This window comes from Chelon labrosus (genome assembly GCF_963514085.1).
Source record: "Chelon labrosus genome assembly, chromosome: 22".
NCBI lineage: Eukaryota > Metazoa > Chordata > Actinopteri > Mugiliformes > Mugilidae > Chelon > Chelon labrosus.
Window position 1 is genome coordinate 1689767 of NC_140355.1, and position 17052 is coordinate 1706818.

The 17052-nt window shown below is 41.9% G+C and overlaps 1 protein-coding gene across 1 annotated transcript in view; it reads right to left on the reverse strand.

Annotated features, from left to right (window-relative positions):
• megf10 (multiple EGF-like-domains 10) overlaps positions 1-17052 on the reverse strand; it is a 38956-nt gene that overhangs the window by 5344 nt on the left and 16560 nt on the right. The window contains exons 5-23 of the mRNA XM_084572724.1: positions 14024-14270; positions 12877-12997; positions 12176-12312; positions 10151-10363; positions 8350-8524; positions 7482-7602; positions 6805-6968; positions 6301-6403; positions 5525-5671; positions 4999-5133; positions 4509-4637; positions 4265-4393; positions 3437-3565; positions 3152-3280; positions 2784-3011; positions 2287-2402; positions 2068-2191; positions 1311-1355; positions 1018-1227 (exon numbers count right to left, since the gene is read on the reverse strand). Of these exons, the coding sequence (XP_084428850.1) occupies positions 1018-1227; positions 1311-1355; positions 2068-2191; positions 2287-2402; positions 2784-3011; positions 3152-3280; positions 3437-3565; positions 4265-4393; positions 4509-4637; positions 4999-5133; positions 5525-5671; positions 6301-6403; positions 6805-6968; positions 7482-7602; positions 8350-8524; positions 10151-10363; positions 12176-12312; positions 12877-12997; positions 14024-14270 (2802 nt within the window). The remainder of the gene's footprint in view (positions 1-1017; positions 1228-1310; positions 1356-2067; positions 2192-2286; positions 2403-2783; positions 3012-3151; positions 3281-3436; positions 3566-4264; positions 4394-4508; positions 4638-4998; positions 5134-5524; positions 5672-6300; positions 6404-6804; positions 6969-7481; positions 7603-8349; positions 8525-10150; positions 10364-12175; positions 12313-12876; positions 12998-14023; positions 14271-17052) is intronic.

A 17052-nucleotide genomic window follows, 5' to 3' on the forward strand; every position in this document is an offset into this window, starting at 1 on the left:
ATCGGGAGGCAGACACTCTCTCTATTTTTAAGGTCAGGCTTAAGACTTTCCTTTTTGATCAAGCTTATAGTTAGGGCTGGACTAAACCATCCCTTAGTTATGCTGCTATAGGCCTAGGCTGCTGGGGGACGATGCACCAAACACATGTCCTCCTTTCTTCTCTCTCCTCTCTCGCATCCTCCACTTTCTTTTCTCTGGCACAGAGCTCTTGCCCTCTAATATCCTATCTACTACTAGTCATGCAATTCTGTGCTATTACTATGTAGAATGTTTACGGCTGTGTGTGTGTGTGTGTCCCCCTTCTTTTTGTGAGTATCTCTGGCCTGGAGTTGTGCGTTTCCTGTAGAGCTCCATACTACATCTGTTGTCGTGGTCTCATCAGCCTGCCCAGTCTTCATGGAATCCTGCAGTTATCCACTCCTACCTGAATGAACAATTCTCCAATCTGCCTATGATTCCTCTTACATTTTCAAACTGTCATGTAACATCATCAGTTTATATCATAAGATTCCACATGTACACTTTAGTCAGATATGTGTATCTATGACAGATGTATGTTTATCTTGCTGTTCTCTTCTCTCTTTCTTCTGTCTGTACCCGGCTGGCCTTAGGCAGATGGGTCCCTCCATATGAGCTGGGTTCTGCTCAAGGTTTCTTCCTGTCAAAAGGGAGTTTTTCCTTGCCACCGTCGCCTTCAGGCTTGCTCTGGGGGTTTCAGGCCGGGTTTTTGTGAAGCGTCTTGAGACGATTTGTATTGTTATTGACGCTATATAAATAAAATAAAATTGAATTGAATCAAGTAGAAGACAGATATTTTTCTCTCCGCTCCTCTTTATACGAAGTAAAATGTCTGAAAAAAAGCTATCCGTGGTGTTACTTTAAAAAGCATATCCACTTTACATTTCACTGCACATCTGTGACTCGCAAAGCAATGCAGAATGTTGTTCATCAAACTAAAAAATACTTTTCAATAAATCAGTTTTGATGACAGGAAACACATAAGATGAAGCTCCTCACCAGCTTCATAGACATTCCGGTTATTGGTCGGGCTGCTGTTGCTAATCTCAGCGTATGGTGAATCACGTCTGGCCGGTGATTTCATTTCCACATAGCCGCATTCTGTGTTTTTGGCTGTCAGCATGGGAGGGTCCTTTATTGTGGCATATGGGTTTTCAGAGCTGTTGAGGGAACAGGAGCTGGCATGATAGGGTGTGCCCTTCACGAGATCTGGATAACATGGACAAAGGATCCAGTGAGAGTTGAACAACAGCATTAATCTGAGTATTTAAGCTTTGATGTGCAATACCTACCTCTTAAAGATTTCCCCATGTATCTCCTGTCAACTCCATAGGCTCCTGGCAAGAAGAAGCAGTGGGATTATGGACTGTTGACTAAGTTCACGTTACTTGTGCAATATGCAGTACATGTAGATGATAAATCTGTTTGTTTAGACCAGGGATGTCAAACTCATTTTCATTCAGGGGCCACATACGGCTTATTTTATCACAAGCGGGCCACACCAGTAATATAATAGCATAACAACCTATAAATAACAACAAATCTAAATTTTTCCTTTTGTTTTAGTGCAAAGAAGCATAAGTACATTAGGAAAATGTTTAAGAATAGGTGACAATTTTATTGAAAAATTGCAATTGTAATTTTTGCACTTTGCAAATTCCTCACACGAGCCCCTGGTTTAGACAGCTAAACACTGAGTACTAGTTCTTTGGTTCAGCTTTTAGCCATGTAATGGTATAAATGGATATGTTTCTCTGTCACTTCATTTTAAACCTTTCACAGACACACAGTTGTCTATCATTTGCATATAGTGGAACTTAACACAACAACAAGTGATTATCTTTATACTTGCCCTCGGGGGAGGCATGTTTAAAAACAGAATAGGGCCCAGAATGTTTTCTTGTGGAACACCACATACATTCAATAACATGTGTATATGATACAAAATCCCATGGAGTAAATTAACTAAAACCTGTCCTCTTGAAAATTAAAAAAAAAGCAATCAAAGAGAGGCTTCTCATTAAATTGTTTGTAACTTCCGCAACTTACCCAGTTCATTGAAGCAGTCATCTTGTTTCCAGTCTGCTGGCAGTGTGCCAGTATGATTAACAAGAGGGGCCCGTTTTCTCTGATCCACATTCTTCATGTTCACAAACAGCTGGTTGTTCTTTGCCTAAAAATAAGGTGGGACCACAAAAACTGTTGTTACAGTTATAATTAACTGACACTCTACAGTGAAATAATAATGTGCTCCTCTACTTCCCATACCTTTCCATATGGACCGTTGTTAACATGTGGGGGGCTGATGCACTGGGTCAGAGTGTGGTAACTGGGGTTGGAGAAGTAGTTTGTGGGGTGGGTCTCACATGCTGGTGGGTGAGCATCTGAAGAATGACATGTTGACAAGAAATGTTAACAAGATGCACTGAATGCTGTTAGAGATAAGATCCCAAATGATCTCAATCTGTGACATCATGAAGATCATACAGTTCTTAGTCATCCAGGTCATGACATATCCAAAAACATAGCTAAAACAAAGACAAGTGGACTTGTTCAAGTTTGTGCCTCTCAACCAGGTGGCTTCTTCAGTCCAAGAAGATTGATGGGATTTGGGGTTTAAATAGGACATCTTAGGGCCCACCTTAAACCCACATGACCAGGGTCTGTGATGACCAGATTCAGTTCTGAACGTCCTCAAGAAAGCTTCAATGATTCCTTTGTTTTAACTTTGTTTTAGATTTGAAACAAGACACCCTTTAATATACCTGCCATGGTGTAATCAGCAGTGACCCTCATAGCAGGAGTGTAGGTCACGGCCGGCATGGTGGGCTCTTTGCCCTTTTGCTTCTTCCTGTAGATGATGAAGAGCAGCAGAAGGAAGAGCACCAGCAGCACAAGGACGATAATTCCCGCGATGGCTCCGATCTGGTAGGTGTCCACATGCATGGCTGCACTGGTCAAGCTGTTAAGGCTGCCCACCACCACCACACCAGCTGCAGACAGGGGATGGAGGAAATGTACGACCAGAAAAAAAAAGGAGTTTTAGAAGGATATAGGAGTCAGTGGACCTAATCATAGTTTGTGTTTGTTATCAACATTCATTGGTTCCATTTTCTCTGAGGCATGCTCTCACCTTGGTCACATCGAGCTCCCTTCCAGCCTGGGTTGCAGTAACATGTACCAGTCATGTGATCACAGGTGGAGTTATTCATACAGTCACAGACCTGACGGCAGCCATAACCATACGAACCAGGGGTACACTCTGGAAGGGACAAATTCAAATCAGGCAAGAGTAGAAGACATTAAACTCAAGTGTTAGAGGAGCTGGAGAGTTAACAAGGAATTAATAAAAGAAATCAGAAAGAAAGAAAGAAAGAAAGAAAGAGTAGTCACCCTTGTGTAAGAGAGTGTAACATACTTTGTTCACAGTGTTGCCCCATGAAGCCGGTGCGACACGTGCACTGTCCAGAGATGTGGTCACAGTCAGCTCCATTCCTACACTGGCAGATCTGAGAACAGTCCTTCCCATAGAAACCCAAGGGGCACCCTGCAAGGCAGTCATCCTCTTCATATGCTATACTTTTAGGATGCACTATTTCTGAATTAAATGACAAATGCTGTGTAACAAACAAGTGTTGTTTTGTAAATGCAAAGTCCAGATGTTGAGTATCATATTTGAATAGTTTTACTTCTTTGTTCTTCAAGCTCCGTGCTTCAGCAAGTTTGGAATAAAGCAATTGAAGCTACATGAAAGCGTCAAGGCTCAGCTTTAATTTGAGTAGATTTATGCTAATGTTGAAGCAATGTGACTCTTGGCTGCTAAATGTTACTTGGACAGCTTTGTGTTTTTTTCGTGATTTGCTTGTGTACAAAAGTGCTCACACATGGCTCAGAAAGCCCGGGTAACAATTAAAAACAGAAAGACTTGGTCCAAAAAGGTTCTGCAGCTGTGTTCTATTGGCTGATAAAACAAATCTCAACCTCTATCAAAATGATGGAAAGAAGAATGCGTGGGAACCAAAGGCAAAAAGAAACCTTTGACACAAAATAACCATCTATTCTGTCAAACATTATGGATCTTCTGAGTGAGAGAGCTTTAAGTGTCTCCAGATGTCTGTAGGTCCAGCTGAAACAGTGTGAAACATACAACTACTTTAATGTAAATGTGTATCGGTGTACCTATTAATGTGTATCTGTTTAAAACACTGAACATTTTGTGTGTGTTGTGTGTGTCTCAGTGACTTACGTTGTGTGCAGTAGAGGCCGGTCCATCCTGGTGTGCACTTGCACTCTCCATCATAAGCGCTGCAGTAGGCTCCGTTGTGACAGTTGCATGTGTGGATGCAGTTGGGTCCCCACTGACCAGGCGGGCATGCTGCGACACAGTGACAATGCAACAAGGTTTTACTACAGTATGAATGACTTCTTGAAGAAACAAGCACATTAAGACGGCCATGTATCTTATTTATTATTTTACTGAGAGAACCCACGCTGGGAGCAGTCGCTGCCGATCCATCCTGGATAACACTGACAGGAGCCATCAATGGGGTTACAGGTGCCGTTGTTGGTGCAGCTGCAGCTCCAGGCACAGCTCTTTCCAAAGCGACCACTGGGACACACTGCACAGACATGTGTGTGTTAATTCTTCATGTTCCTCAAATCAATTCTATAACTCCACCACGCCACTGTGCCGCCCATAGATCTGGCGCTCTGCCGCTCAATAGTGTTCTCACGTGTTATGCTACTGAATCTTGTTGAGCAGACCCCTGCAGTGAAATGTGTACCATCAAAAGGAACAGGCCAGGTCTTTAGGCTTTGATCATTTGCAGAAGGAAACTCTATGTGATAGTAGCAACAGGAAGCTCAGACCACTCTCAGCATTTTCCCTCATCAGGTGAAAACTGCAGCTGCTACCGTATCCCAGTAGAAACAGTGTGCTGCATGGCTAAATGGCTGTGTGTGTTGTGGTGTGATGCTCACCCTCGTTACAAAGAGCTCCCTTGAAGCCAGGCAGACAGTCGCACTGTCCTGTCACGTGGTGACACGGTCCGTTACTGTGGACGCACTGTGGACAGGTCTGACTGCAGCGATGACCAAAGTAACCAGGTGAGCAGACTGCAGGAAAAACAGGGCAAACACAATGAGTTCATTTAAAGTTCCAGATTTCGGATTTTCCAAATTTTAACGCCATTAACCCATCTGCAGCGCTGAATGACTGCATTTCGTGCAGTTTGTCTGATAAAGATGGAAGACACTAAACAGCACGTTATCTTTATGGGTTGGTTCTGCTGCCTGCCACAACCGGATCATTGCCCATTTGCACATGCGCGATGATAACTCTACTTGGACAAACTGCAGATGGGTTAATTGCGTTAATCAAATTAATCATGATGAGGGATTAATCCGCATTAATGCGTTAATTTTGACAGCCCTAAATATTATTATTATTGGAATGAATCCTTTAAGTCAAGCACCAGCTGTGGGTGTATCTTGCTGTAGGACTTACTCCTCTGACAGGTGGTGCCTCTGTATCCTGGAGCGCACTCACAGGTTCCTTCATCCGGAGAGCAGGATGCTCCATTCTTACAGTTACAAGGAAGAGAACAGTTTGGACCCCAGCGACCCTCCGCACACACACTGTCACAGTGGATACCTGTTCACACACATGAATATCCATCATGTCAGAGGTCATATTATTAAAGTACATTCATTTTCGTGGAGACTAAGCCTCAACCACTACTCACATTACTCCGAGCTAAAGCCATGTCTAAACCTTAAATCTAACAATACACAATTACTTCTAGAAGCATTCAGATCTCCTCTCTTCACACTTTACGGTTGTAGATTTATACCCAGTATCTGGGTGTAAGACACCTGTAGAGGACAGCCCAGGAAGACTCAAGACAAACTATGACCCACATACCAGAACCGCAGAGAACAGGAAGTAATGGAAAGTATTTTGGAAAGTTCAATTCAATTTATTTATTTATATAGCGTCAATAACAATACAAATCGTCTCAAGACGCTTTACAAAAACCCGGCCTGAAACCCCCAGAGCAAGCCTGAAGGCAACGGTGGCAAGGAAAAACTCCCTTTTAACAGGAAGAAACCTTGAGCAGAACCCAGCTCATATGGAGGGACCCATCTGCCTAAGGCCAGCCGGGTACAGACAGAAGAAAGAGAGAAGAGAACAGCAAGATAAAAGTGTGTTTGAGAAACTATAAGATATATTCAGACTTCTCATAAAAAATTAACCACAAGGACATTATTATTAGGCCATACCAGTCCATCCAGCCAGACAGCGGCAGTGACCAGAGGAGTGGTGACATCCATCAGCATGACTGCAGTCACAGCGCTCTTTACAATCCAGACCATAAGTACCATCCTGAGGAGGAAGAGCAGAACCATCACAGAGATGAAATGCATGTCCACACATAACACACAGTTCTCATTTAGTCTTCAGAGAGAAAGCCTGACTCTTTTAGATTCAGATTTAGACTTAGATAGACTTTATTGATCCACAGGGGGACTTGATTGGTCACAGTAGCTCACATAAAAAATAAAAAATAAACTCTGGAAAACTGCTAGTAAAAAGAAAAATATGTGGAAGACAGTTAATAAAATAAAATAAATTCAAATAAGCAAAAATATATATGTATGTGTGTAAACATTTTTCAAATAAAAAGAAAACTAGTTAAATCAATAGTGTAGCTCAACACAAACAAGACATGTGCATGAACAATGCCTATTCCCTGTATACATCTGGGATGATCTGTGTTCTCTCACCTGGCAACGGACTTCACACCTCTCTCCTCTCCAGCCTGGAGCACAGGTGCAGCGACCATCCAAGGCGTTACACGCACCTCCGTTCCCACACATGCAGGTGAGGTTACAGCCCAGACCCCAGGTTCCACTGGGACAGTTGATGGAGCAGTCCACGCCGTGCCACCCTGATTAGACGAGGCAGGTTAGACTCAAACACACTCACATGATCAACCAGCAGCTACCTTCACCTACATTCAGTATTGCACATGGATCAACACATCCTTTTACTTATTATATTTTACATTAACAATTTATTTAATTATTAAGATGTTTCAAATGTGGTGTTTTTAGCAGCCTTGAAAGAGAGGAGAGGAAGAGAATATATTCAAATAATGGCACCATACATGATAAATTAAATTAGGTTAAATATTTTAAAATAAAAACTTCCTCCTACAATTGGGAGATGCAGGATGAAAGCTATTGCATACACAGAATTTACTGCTGGAAGGCCTACAGAGATGATTTCATTTAGTATTATGAGATACAGCTCAAATGGACTTCTTTAGGCCAATCAAGCAAAAGACACCATAAAACCATGTCTCCTCTGTTCTTTTCTCCTCCTTTCCAGTTTTTTCTCTCATCTTCTCCCTTGACTCCTCTACTTCTCTCCCCCTCCATGCGTGGCCTCCACAGCTCACCTGGTTTACAGGAGCAGGACCCGTCCACGGGTGAACACTGGGCTCTGTTTTTACAGATACAGCTGGAGGAGCAGTTCACTCCATGGGTTCCTGCTGGGCAGGGGATGGAACAATTGGGACCCTGTGAAGGTCAGTAGATAGAATAGTTAAAAGTGACTGCGAGGATAACACAATTTAATTTGTTAAATGCATCATTTAGTCTTATGAGTATAATTTAGTCTACATGCACACAAAGGTAAAAGTGAAACAGGAAGGTGCAGTGACTGTTGGCACTTTTCTGGAATCTTAACATGTCGTCTATGTTGTCATGTCAGTGAAGGACCTTTACAATTATATATTTAAACTTTGAGCAGAATCACCTAACCCCAGTCTCCTACTTGAAATACAAACACGAGACTGATGGAGACATTCTTACCTTGTTCTCAGAAAGAGTGCAAATATTTATATTTTCTAAAATGTGAACAGATTTCTATAAATTAAAGTCCAGAGGAGGACACATAATGGCACCTTACTTGATGATGTGAGAATAAAATGCATTACTGCTGTCCGTCGTGATTTAATTAGTTAGTGTAAGGTAATGATATTTTTCTTGTACAAAATAAAAATAAAGTGATAAATACAATGATGTAGTTTTGAACTGCTGCCACTAGGTGTTAGCACTGAACTATAGGTTTGCTGATGTCCACTTCAGTTTGTATTAGCAGAGTAGGGAGAGCATTTTCACTCAGTTTCTGTAGTACAAGTATTATTGTCTATTTGGAGACTTTGAGCCCACAGCCAACAATCTATACATAAGCCAAGTGAATTAACATGACTTGTGACCAGACAAGCTTTCACTGATGTTTGAGCATGTCAGACATGGGCTTACCGTGAAGCCTGGAGCACACATGCAAACTCCGGTCACACTGTGGCAGTCGGCACCATTCTGGCACTGGCACACCTGCTGGCAGGACTCGCCATAAAATCCTGGGGTGCACGTCTCATTGCAGTAGAGACCTGACCAGCCAGGCTGACAAGTGCACTCCCCTGACATTGGGTGGCAGCTAGTAACAGAGGGAGAAATACATCATCATCATCATCATCATCATCATCATCATCACAAATTGCACTTTGCTAAGGTGTAGCTTATACTGCAGTTCGACTACTTAAAGCAAGCATTCCTACTTGAGAGTGCACCAGGGCTTTAGTATGTTTGAACCAACCACATTTGTTGTCACATGGTTTGTTCCTATTCTGAAGGTGTGCCCTCTAGAGTCTCATCTAAACAGCACTTTAAACAATGCGGACTCATACAAACAGACGTCACCCAGCTTGTAACGACTGACTGTGATCAGAATAAGTACAGTGATGTCTTTAAATGTATTTAAATCTGTGAAAAGATTACTTAAACACATACCGCAGTATCTCTGCCACCTGACAACCAACTAATGAAAGACTGGTTTTGAGAAGTGTCCTCAGTGTCTTTTTATTTCATGATGCATTGCTACACTGTGTCTCATTTGATCTTCCCACTGGACACTGTGTATCAGTTTCTTATACGTGATCATAGACTGTATATAAATATGGACAAAGCATCCCCACTCATTGGCCAAACTGACGCAGAGCCAAACTGACGCAGAGCCACGTTATTGATGTTTTCGTTTAATTAACATTGCGCTCTGCTCTACATCCACCAGCTAGAAAGAAATGTTGGATTATACACTTTTTTCCCAACACATGGAGTGGTTGGCATGGCATCTTCTAGTCATCATGATGTCGCTTCCTGTTTCTATAGCGTCAAATAACAAACCTAAAATGAAACTCATCAGTATTGAGTATGCATCAGTATTATTATTACCTAAAATGACAGAAACTATCCTTGAAAAAAATGTATCTGACATGTACTTTAGCATTTTAGTTTTCCCCAAGTCCCACCCACTAACCTGGAGGAGGCGGAGCTTATGGCCTACACTGCAGCCAGCCACCAGGGGGAGCTCTGCTTGCTTTGGCTTCACTTTTGAGGAGTTGTCCCATTGTCCATATTTATACAGTCTATGTATGTGACAGGTCATATCAGTTTATCTTTAAGTCAATTTTGGAGTCAAATTAGAAGGGATGACATAAACTGGGAACAGCTGCGAGGCATATCCTGATCTCTGAGTATTAACATAATTCCTATAACCACTACTGTTGCCAGCATGGAGGCATAAAAACCAAATATGAGCTTTACACAACAAAATGACATCAGAACTTGCAATAACTTTTTTGTTGGGATCCATTAAGTTTGTTCTGGGTAGCAGAACTCACAATGGTGACTCATGATATTTCATTCCATGCCAACAGTGTGGAGATTATGTGCAGGAACACAAGTGGAGCCTGCCTTTATTTGTTAATGATTGTGTTTGACTGACAGCTGGCCAACCTGACACAGCAGTCCCATTGACAAGGAGCAGAGCAGCTGTTCTCTGCAACGACACATGTGACCCTCCAGCTGTGCCAGCCTGACTGATCACTGACTGCAGACAGTTGTCTACAGCGTTAGAAGTCACGCTGACGAATATATACACTCACATTCGACATTTCAACACTCAGAGTAATGTTTTTTGACTTTAGACAACTGAAGGACAGCTAGTATTCAACTCTGACCCTGACACGGTTTGTCATGGGTGGCAAAGCTATTTACTGCATACCTGCGAGTGTTCTGGACGTAGCAGGGACACTTCTTATCACAGCGGAGGCCGTATCGTCCCTCAGGACACAGTCGGACGTCACACGTCTCCCCTGTGTATCCCGGCTCACACAGACACATTCCGTTGGTGTGGTAGCACTTGCTGTTGTTCTTACAGCGACATGTCTTTGCACAGCCAGCACCATAAGTACCAACTGGACACTGATTCTGACACCTGTTTACAGCAAGAGACACAGCGATTGGAGATCAACCATTGGAGAGGTGATTGATAACTGTTCTCTAATAGGATATTATTATCGTGCGTGTGTGTGTGTCACCCATTATAGGAAAAAAGGACAACAAAAGCAATCGCTCACTCTACTACCCATATGTGCAGCATTTTCAACTCCACATTTCATCCATGACCATATTTTGACTGTTTTTATTTTATGATTTAACAGATTTAAAATGAGCATGTTTGATGTAGACTCATCCACTTCCCTGAACTCATATCCTCTTCTTGGAACCAACATCAATGTCGCCTGTTCGGCCGATCAAACATTGCTAATCATGTTCTGGGGACCATGATCCAAATGTTAAGATATGCAGCCTCCAAACAGTGTTGTAAGCACAGACACAGTAAGTAGATCACATGCCACCAGAAAAGGAGTGTGGGATTCAAGAAGTTTTCATCACTTCATACTGCTGACTGCAGTAAAAAGGGCTTGGCGGTGCTTTGGCTTATTCTGAATCCCAGTCATTGCTGGAACACAGAGCTTCAACTAATACAGCAAGCACTTTAGCAAAACAAAAGACTCACAAACAGTTGTAAATAAAAGCAGTGGGTGCTCATTGTCTCTATTAATACCAGACACATCTCCATTCCAGCTGACAGCATTGATACATTTTATAATAACCCATTCAATATATAAAGCACTACTAGTAAGCACTGCAATTCATTTCACAGTTGTTGGTGTCCTTCTCAAGGGGCAAATAATGCACCCTCCTGTTAATGGATTCCAGTGGTTCGGGTGTGGCATGGCCGGCCCAGTTCCAAACAGTGCTATACTGTGACGTTTGGTTTCCCTCAAACTCTTATTTACTCATAAAAGTGCACTTGGAAGGGCTATTCCTGTCTCGTCACTGGTCTGCTTAAGTACATGGTGCATGCTCTGATATTTGTAATTATATGGGCCCGAAACCCTGCGTGGCGCTCTGCTGAGATTAGTCTGTGACAACATACACCGAGCTTCCTGGTTGTGTTTTCTCTCTTTTCCCTGGAGGATGTGGAAGAGTTAAGCAGACACAGACCATTTGATTTGGTTTTTGCATGCATTCATGATCGGGTCCAGTGAGGACAACAAGGTCATGTCCTCTGTATTTTACAGGGATCAGTCTGTAGAGATTTAAGATTACAGAATAGGGTCACAAAACGACTGTGCATCTCCAAATGAATTATTGCCATATTTGAAATACAGTGTGCCATTTGATATATGAACAAATGGCAATACAGACACTCAAAAGATATTACAAAAACAACATAAGTAGGTCTGAAGCTCCTAAAGCTTTCCTAATCTGCCTGTGTCTTTCAGGCCCAGACTCACTTGTAAATCTCCTAATGAAGAATCACAAATATGTGAGTTCTTTTTTGTGTCAATGGTGGGAAGCAGCCTCTGCAACAATTCCTGGGTGACACTGATCCTGCTTCAATTGACAGACACCTAGATCTAACAATATTTGTTTTTGAAAAACTGCCTGCACTTAAGAATGTCCCACCTCAGATTTTCAGTTTAAACTTTCAAATTCCTCATGAAAGCACCAAAAAGCTGCACATCTGAGTTTGAAATATATGTTATAATGTCTTCGTAAATAATCAGTGACATGCAAAAACTGTAAGCACTATATGTTTGGATTGTTATCCAGCAACCGGTCCAGTCGTCCTGTATTGGTTCCGCAGCAAACAACATCATAAAAAGAATTGTCCTCAGTGTGCCACATACTATATGGTATATTGTATAGCAATATACCATATATATATATCTCTTACCGTTCTCCTATGTATCCAGGGCCGCAAAGACACTGTCCAGAGGATGACATGCAAAAGCCATTGTTGTGACACTGACATTCCTGGGAACAGTTTTGTCCAAATCTCCCTTCTGGACATGGCTGGCCACACACTGTCCCCTGCAGACCGCAACATCAAGGACATATAGACTGTACTGTTAATATTTTCCAGAGCTTTAAGTGCTGATGTGTGTGATTGGCAAGGAAAGCATGAACTCCTTTTCCTAATCACTGATACAGCTCCTCTTCTCTGTGTTGTCTAAAACTTCAAAACCAAATGGTTCCTTGGCAAGAATTCACAGAGCTCTGATCTCATTATGACCGCAAGATACAATACAGGAGACTTTCATATGGATATGGATGTCTGCTACTTTTCAGATAGTCTCTTAACTTACATAATTCTATCTCTTACTGGAGCGGCTCACTCCTTGAATCTTATTGTGACTTCGTCTCTGGTTCAGCTCATGTTGACATTTTATCAGAGGTCTGAAGATACTGCCATTACTGTGATAAACTGTCTGCCTTGGTTGGCAGGTCTTCTTTCATAATGATGCTTCTGTCATGTCCAGTCTGCTCAGAAATGCTGTTGTATGTGTGGTGTATTTGATTTATATTACAGTCTGTGTATTTTAGGTGTTGTATGCATTGTGTTGCTGCACAAAATTTTTTTTTAAAAATACATACCATCCAGCCAGCAGGACAGGAGCACTCTCCAGTCACATGGTGACACACTCCTCCATTCTGACATGGACATCTCTCCTCACACTGCTGCCCATGTTTACCTGGAGGACAAAGGTCTTCACAGCTGAAAAGAAAAGGAAAACTTATGACTCATTTTTGAAGCTTATGTATTATATGAAAGTCTACTCTTTTTTTTATTGCAAATTATGCTACTGTCATCATGAAATGATGTGTATTGTCTGACCAACAGTCCAAAACCGAAGACATTTAATTTAAGTTATAATAAAGCAAAGAAAAGAAATCCTTATATTTAATAGGTTGGAAACCATCAGTGTTTGGAATTTGTGTCTGGTAAGGTTTAGTCATCAGCTTCAGTCTGGACTGAAAGCTGAAAGGTGCAGACAGTTTTCCAGCAGCCTGTCACATAGACATATATCAAATTCATCACAATTTAAACACGCTTCTTTGAAAGAGTTTTAAAATGTGATATATTTGCTATACTTGAAACTTCTTTAACCCTGTCCACCTAAATACTAACAATAAGATGAACGTCAAAGTTGACGATGAAAGTCAACACATGGAAACAGATGAGCTCATGCTTTGGTCCAAAACAAAGGCAGTTGACAAAGTGGCTTTGGAAACATAGACTGTAAATTAAGATGGAGGATAGAACAGCTCCTCTAAAGTGAAGCCAAAGCAAGTAGAGCTCCCCCTGGTGGCAGGCTGCAGTATAGGTCATAAGCTCCACCCCCTCCAGGTTAGTGGATGGGACTTGGGGAAAACTAAAACATTAAAGTTTAGGTGGATGGTTTCAGTCATTTAGTCATTTAGATAGTTAATATAATACTGGTGCATGTTCAAGTGTCCATTTTTCTGATAAGTTTCATTTTAGTTATTTGACGCTATAGAAACAGGTTGTGACATCATGATGACTACAAGTTGCCATGCCAGCCGCTCCGTGAAGCAGGCCTGTAGGACCATGACAGTTGGAAAAAAAACAGTGTAGTACAGTGAATAATCCAACATTTCTTTGTAACTGGTGGAGGTAAGGCAAAGCACAGTATTAACTGAATTAAAACTGCACTAAAACATCACTGTTGCGGTATAAAACAGAAACAGATTCTAACACCGAATACCCCCCCTGACTTACAAAGCTCCAGTGTATCCTGGCGAGCACTTGCATTCTCCGGTTACATGGTGACAAGCGGCTCCATTCTGGCATTGGCATTTCTGTTGGCATCCGTTACCGTAGGTGCCCACTTCACACTGGGCCTCACAGCGCCAGCCTCTGTATCCAGGAGTGCAGATACAGGCTCCAGTGATGGGGTTACACAGAGCTCCATTTTGACACTGGCATCGGTTACTACAGTGGGGACCCCAGTGGTTACTGTCACAAGCTGAGGAGAGGTGGAGGAAAGAATTCAAGATTTAGCTCATCTTTTTTTTGTCAAGTATTGCAGTATAGATGACAAGTTGGCATTTGTTTGTTTTGATTGAGTGATTCAGGCGTGCTAGGGAGGACTCCTTGTGCAAGGGGAACTGAATGAGCAGCAGGATTCTCACACTTGCACTAAATAAAGCTGATCAAGCTCACTTTTGGCAGTCTACTGTCTGTGACAATTTACAGTATAACCACCAGAGATGACAAAATAAAAGTTTGAGAGTCAGTGTAATGTAAAAGCAATTGTCTTTGTAAACTACATGTATGATTTTCTCATTCTTTTTTAAACTCTCTTCTGAGCAGAATGCAGCCCAAACCTAATGAGCCTGCTATGCAGAGGTTGGGTTACCTGTGATCAGCTGGAGAAAACTGTGAAAGCAGACTCTAAATAAACGTCTATGTTATTAGTAGTGCACACTCAAATTGTTCTCCTACAAATATGGGCTTGTGCACTGTCGAATGCTGACCTGCAGAGTAAAGTTTGTTTTGTGCTCTCTCCTGCCTATTGTTGTCAACATACTTCCATGGATAAAGATCTCCTTCGTGTATTCATCCTTCTTTTCACCAAGGCTTGCAAGTTTAACATGCATTGTGGGACCCTTTTACATCAAACCAAATGACATGTAACGTGATATCCCCATGTCAATCTGTGAACACGAGATACAACACTGAGATGAGGCACATTGTTCTGTTATCATCCAGGTGATCACTGGACCTGTAATGGTTCTCTTTCGCCGTGTGACTCACGATGGAAGCACATAGCTGACTTCTAAGTGGGACCAAGACAAAGGAGAGGCCTTTTACACTTGGTGTGGAACCTGGTTCCGCAGGAGTTCTGTGACAGGTGTTTAACGGATACGGCTGGTGTTACATAGCTACATTTCATTTGATCTATACTGTAGATCTTCCAGGCTCCAGGTGCTATATTTTCATTTCATTCATCCCGTGGACAAGCCAACATTAAATTGTCAAAACTTTCTGGTTGTAGACAGATCCCAACAAACCAGGGTAGCACAGTCACACTTGTGGAGCTTCAGTTTATGATGTTAATGAACTAATTTATGCTTTTCTCCTTATTTGGACGCCTGGAACTCTTTACTCCAGTCAAAGCCCGTAAGTAAGTTACTTGCCTGCAGCTCATTAAAATGCTGCTGCTGGGGTTTTACCAAACTCTAGAAAATCTGATTAGGTCCCATTCTTGCCTCTTCACACTGGATCCTTTTGGCCTGGGATTTTACTGTTAACTACAAAGGTTTTGCATCGAGTAACGTCCAAGTTGAACTTGTTTATATGTTAATCCCTCATGGGCCACAGCGCTGCCTGAACAGAACTTGAAAGTTGACAGCGAGGTCCCACCACATCATCACTTTAAGCAGCCCACTTGAACTAACTCTTGAGACTGAAAGCCTGTTCTTCATCATGGCCATGAAAACACTCTGAATCTAAAAGCAACCAGAGACTCAATTACTGTGCGGTCAGGCGGGCTACAACCTTAACCCACCTCATTAACCTTTGGCTTCGGGATTTCAGCGTTAATCAGACCACACCTCGAACTCATGAGTGAGCTCTGCCATGTATCTGGCCTTCACATCAATGCTTGCAAAGGCAACTTCACCATATGCTGCCACAGTAAATTGGTAAACATGAAAATGTGTTGGACCATATGTTTATTCTAGATGTCTTTCATCTTGTAGAGCAAACGTCGGGACCCCACTGCCCTCTCGGGGCAAAATAAGAGGGAGGTTTACGGTGACTGCCAGACCCTTCATTATGGGATTCTACGTCATGGAGGTTCTATATTAAGTTCAGGGGAAAGTGAGATCTTTCACTTGGAAATAAGACAGAGACTGGATATTCTGACAAGGACTTTATAACCTACAATCTGTACATTACCGTAGTCGGCTGACAGCTTTCATAGCTTTGGGTGACACACTCACAAAAGTAATTCACTGATTACAAACCAGCATTAATTCACACAACCCCAGTCATATTTCAGCCACAGTATATCTGTAGATTTACACTACAAACAATAAGCTACAGGCACAATTGTCAAAAGATGTCCACAAACAATAAAGGCACACACGTTCTGTTATTATGAAACCCAAAAAGTAGTTTGGGAAATCAGGAAGTGATCAAAGCTGCAGTAACACTGTGGAAAGCAATCAGAATTTGAAGTGTGGTTGTAGTAAAAAATTTTACCCTCTAGAGGCCCCGTAGCATCTAAACTGCCAAATATCCCCAAAGAAGCAGAAGAAGATAAAAGACAGCAGAAACAAAAGAGCAAAATAGATAAATAAGCTAGTATTTCCAACGACTAGGTTCAGCTTCAAAGCTCTGCCAGATGGTTCTCTCTACAAGAACAAAGTTATCTGCATTTACTATGGATGTGAACTGAGTTTGGAGCTTTCTGAGCAGCTGAGATGTTGATGAGAATAATACAAACTTGAAGAATATGCCTTTCTGGTACATTTAAAAGAGTTGCAAGTAACAGCTGCATTAACACGTATTAACTATGGAAGTCATGGGAATAATCATGATTAAATATGTTAATCTAATGACAGCCCTAGTATAAGGCAAATGTATGACTTCTTTTAGATCTAATTAGTGGTTTATGCTTGTGTTAATTTGACGCCATAGCTACGGCGACAGCCTGGACCCTACGCAGACCCTAACGTTGTAGCCTGATGTGCATCTTCCCAGAAATGTAACTACGTGTCACTGTGACACAGACTGCAAGA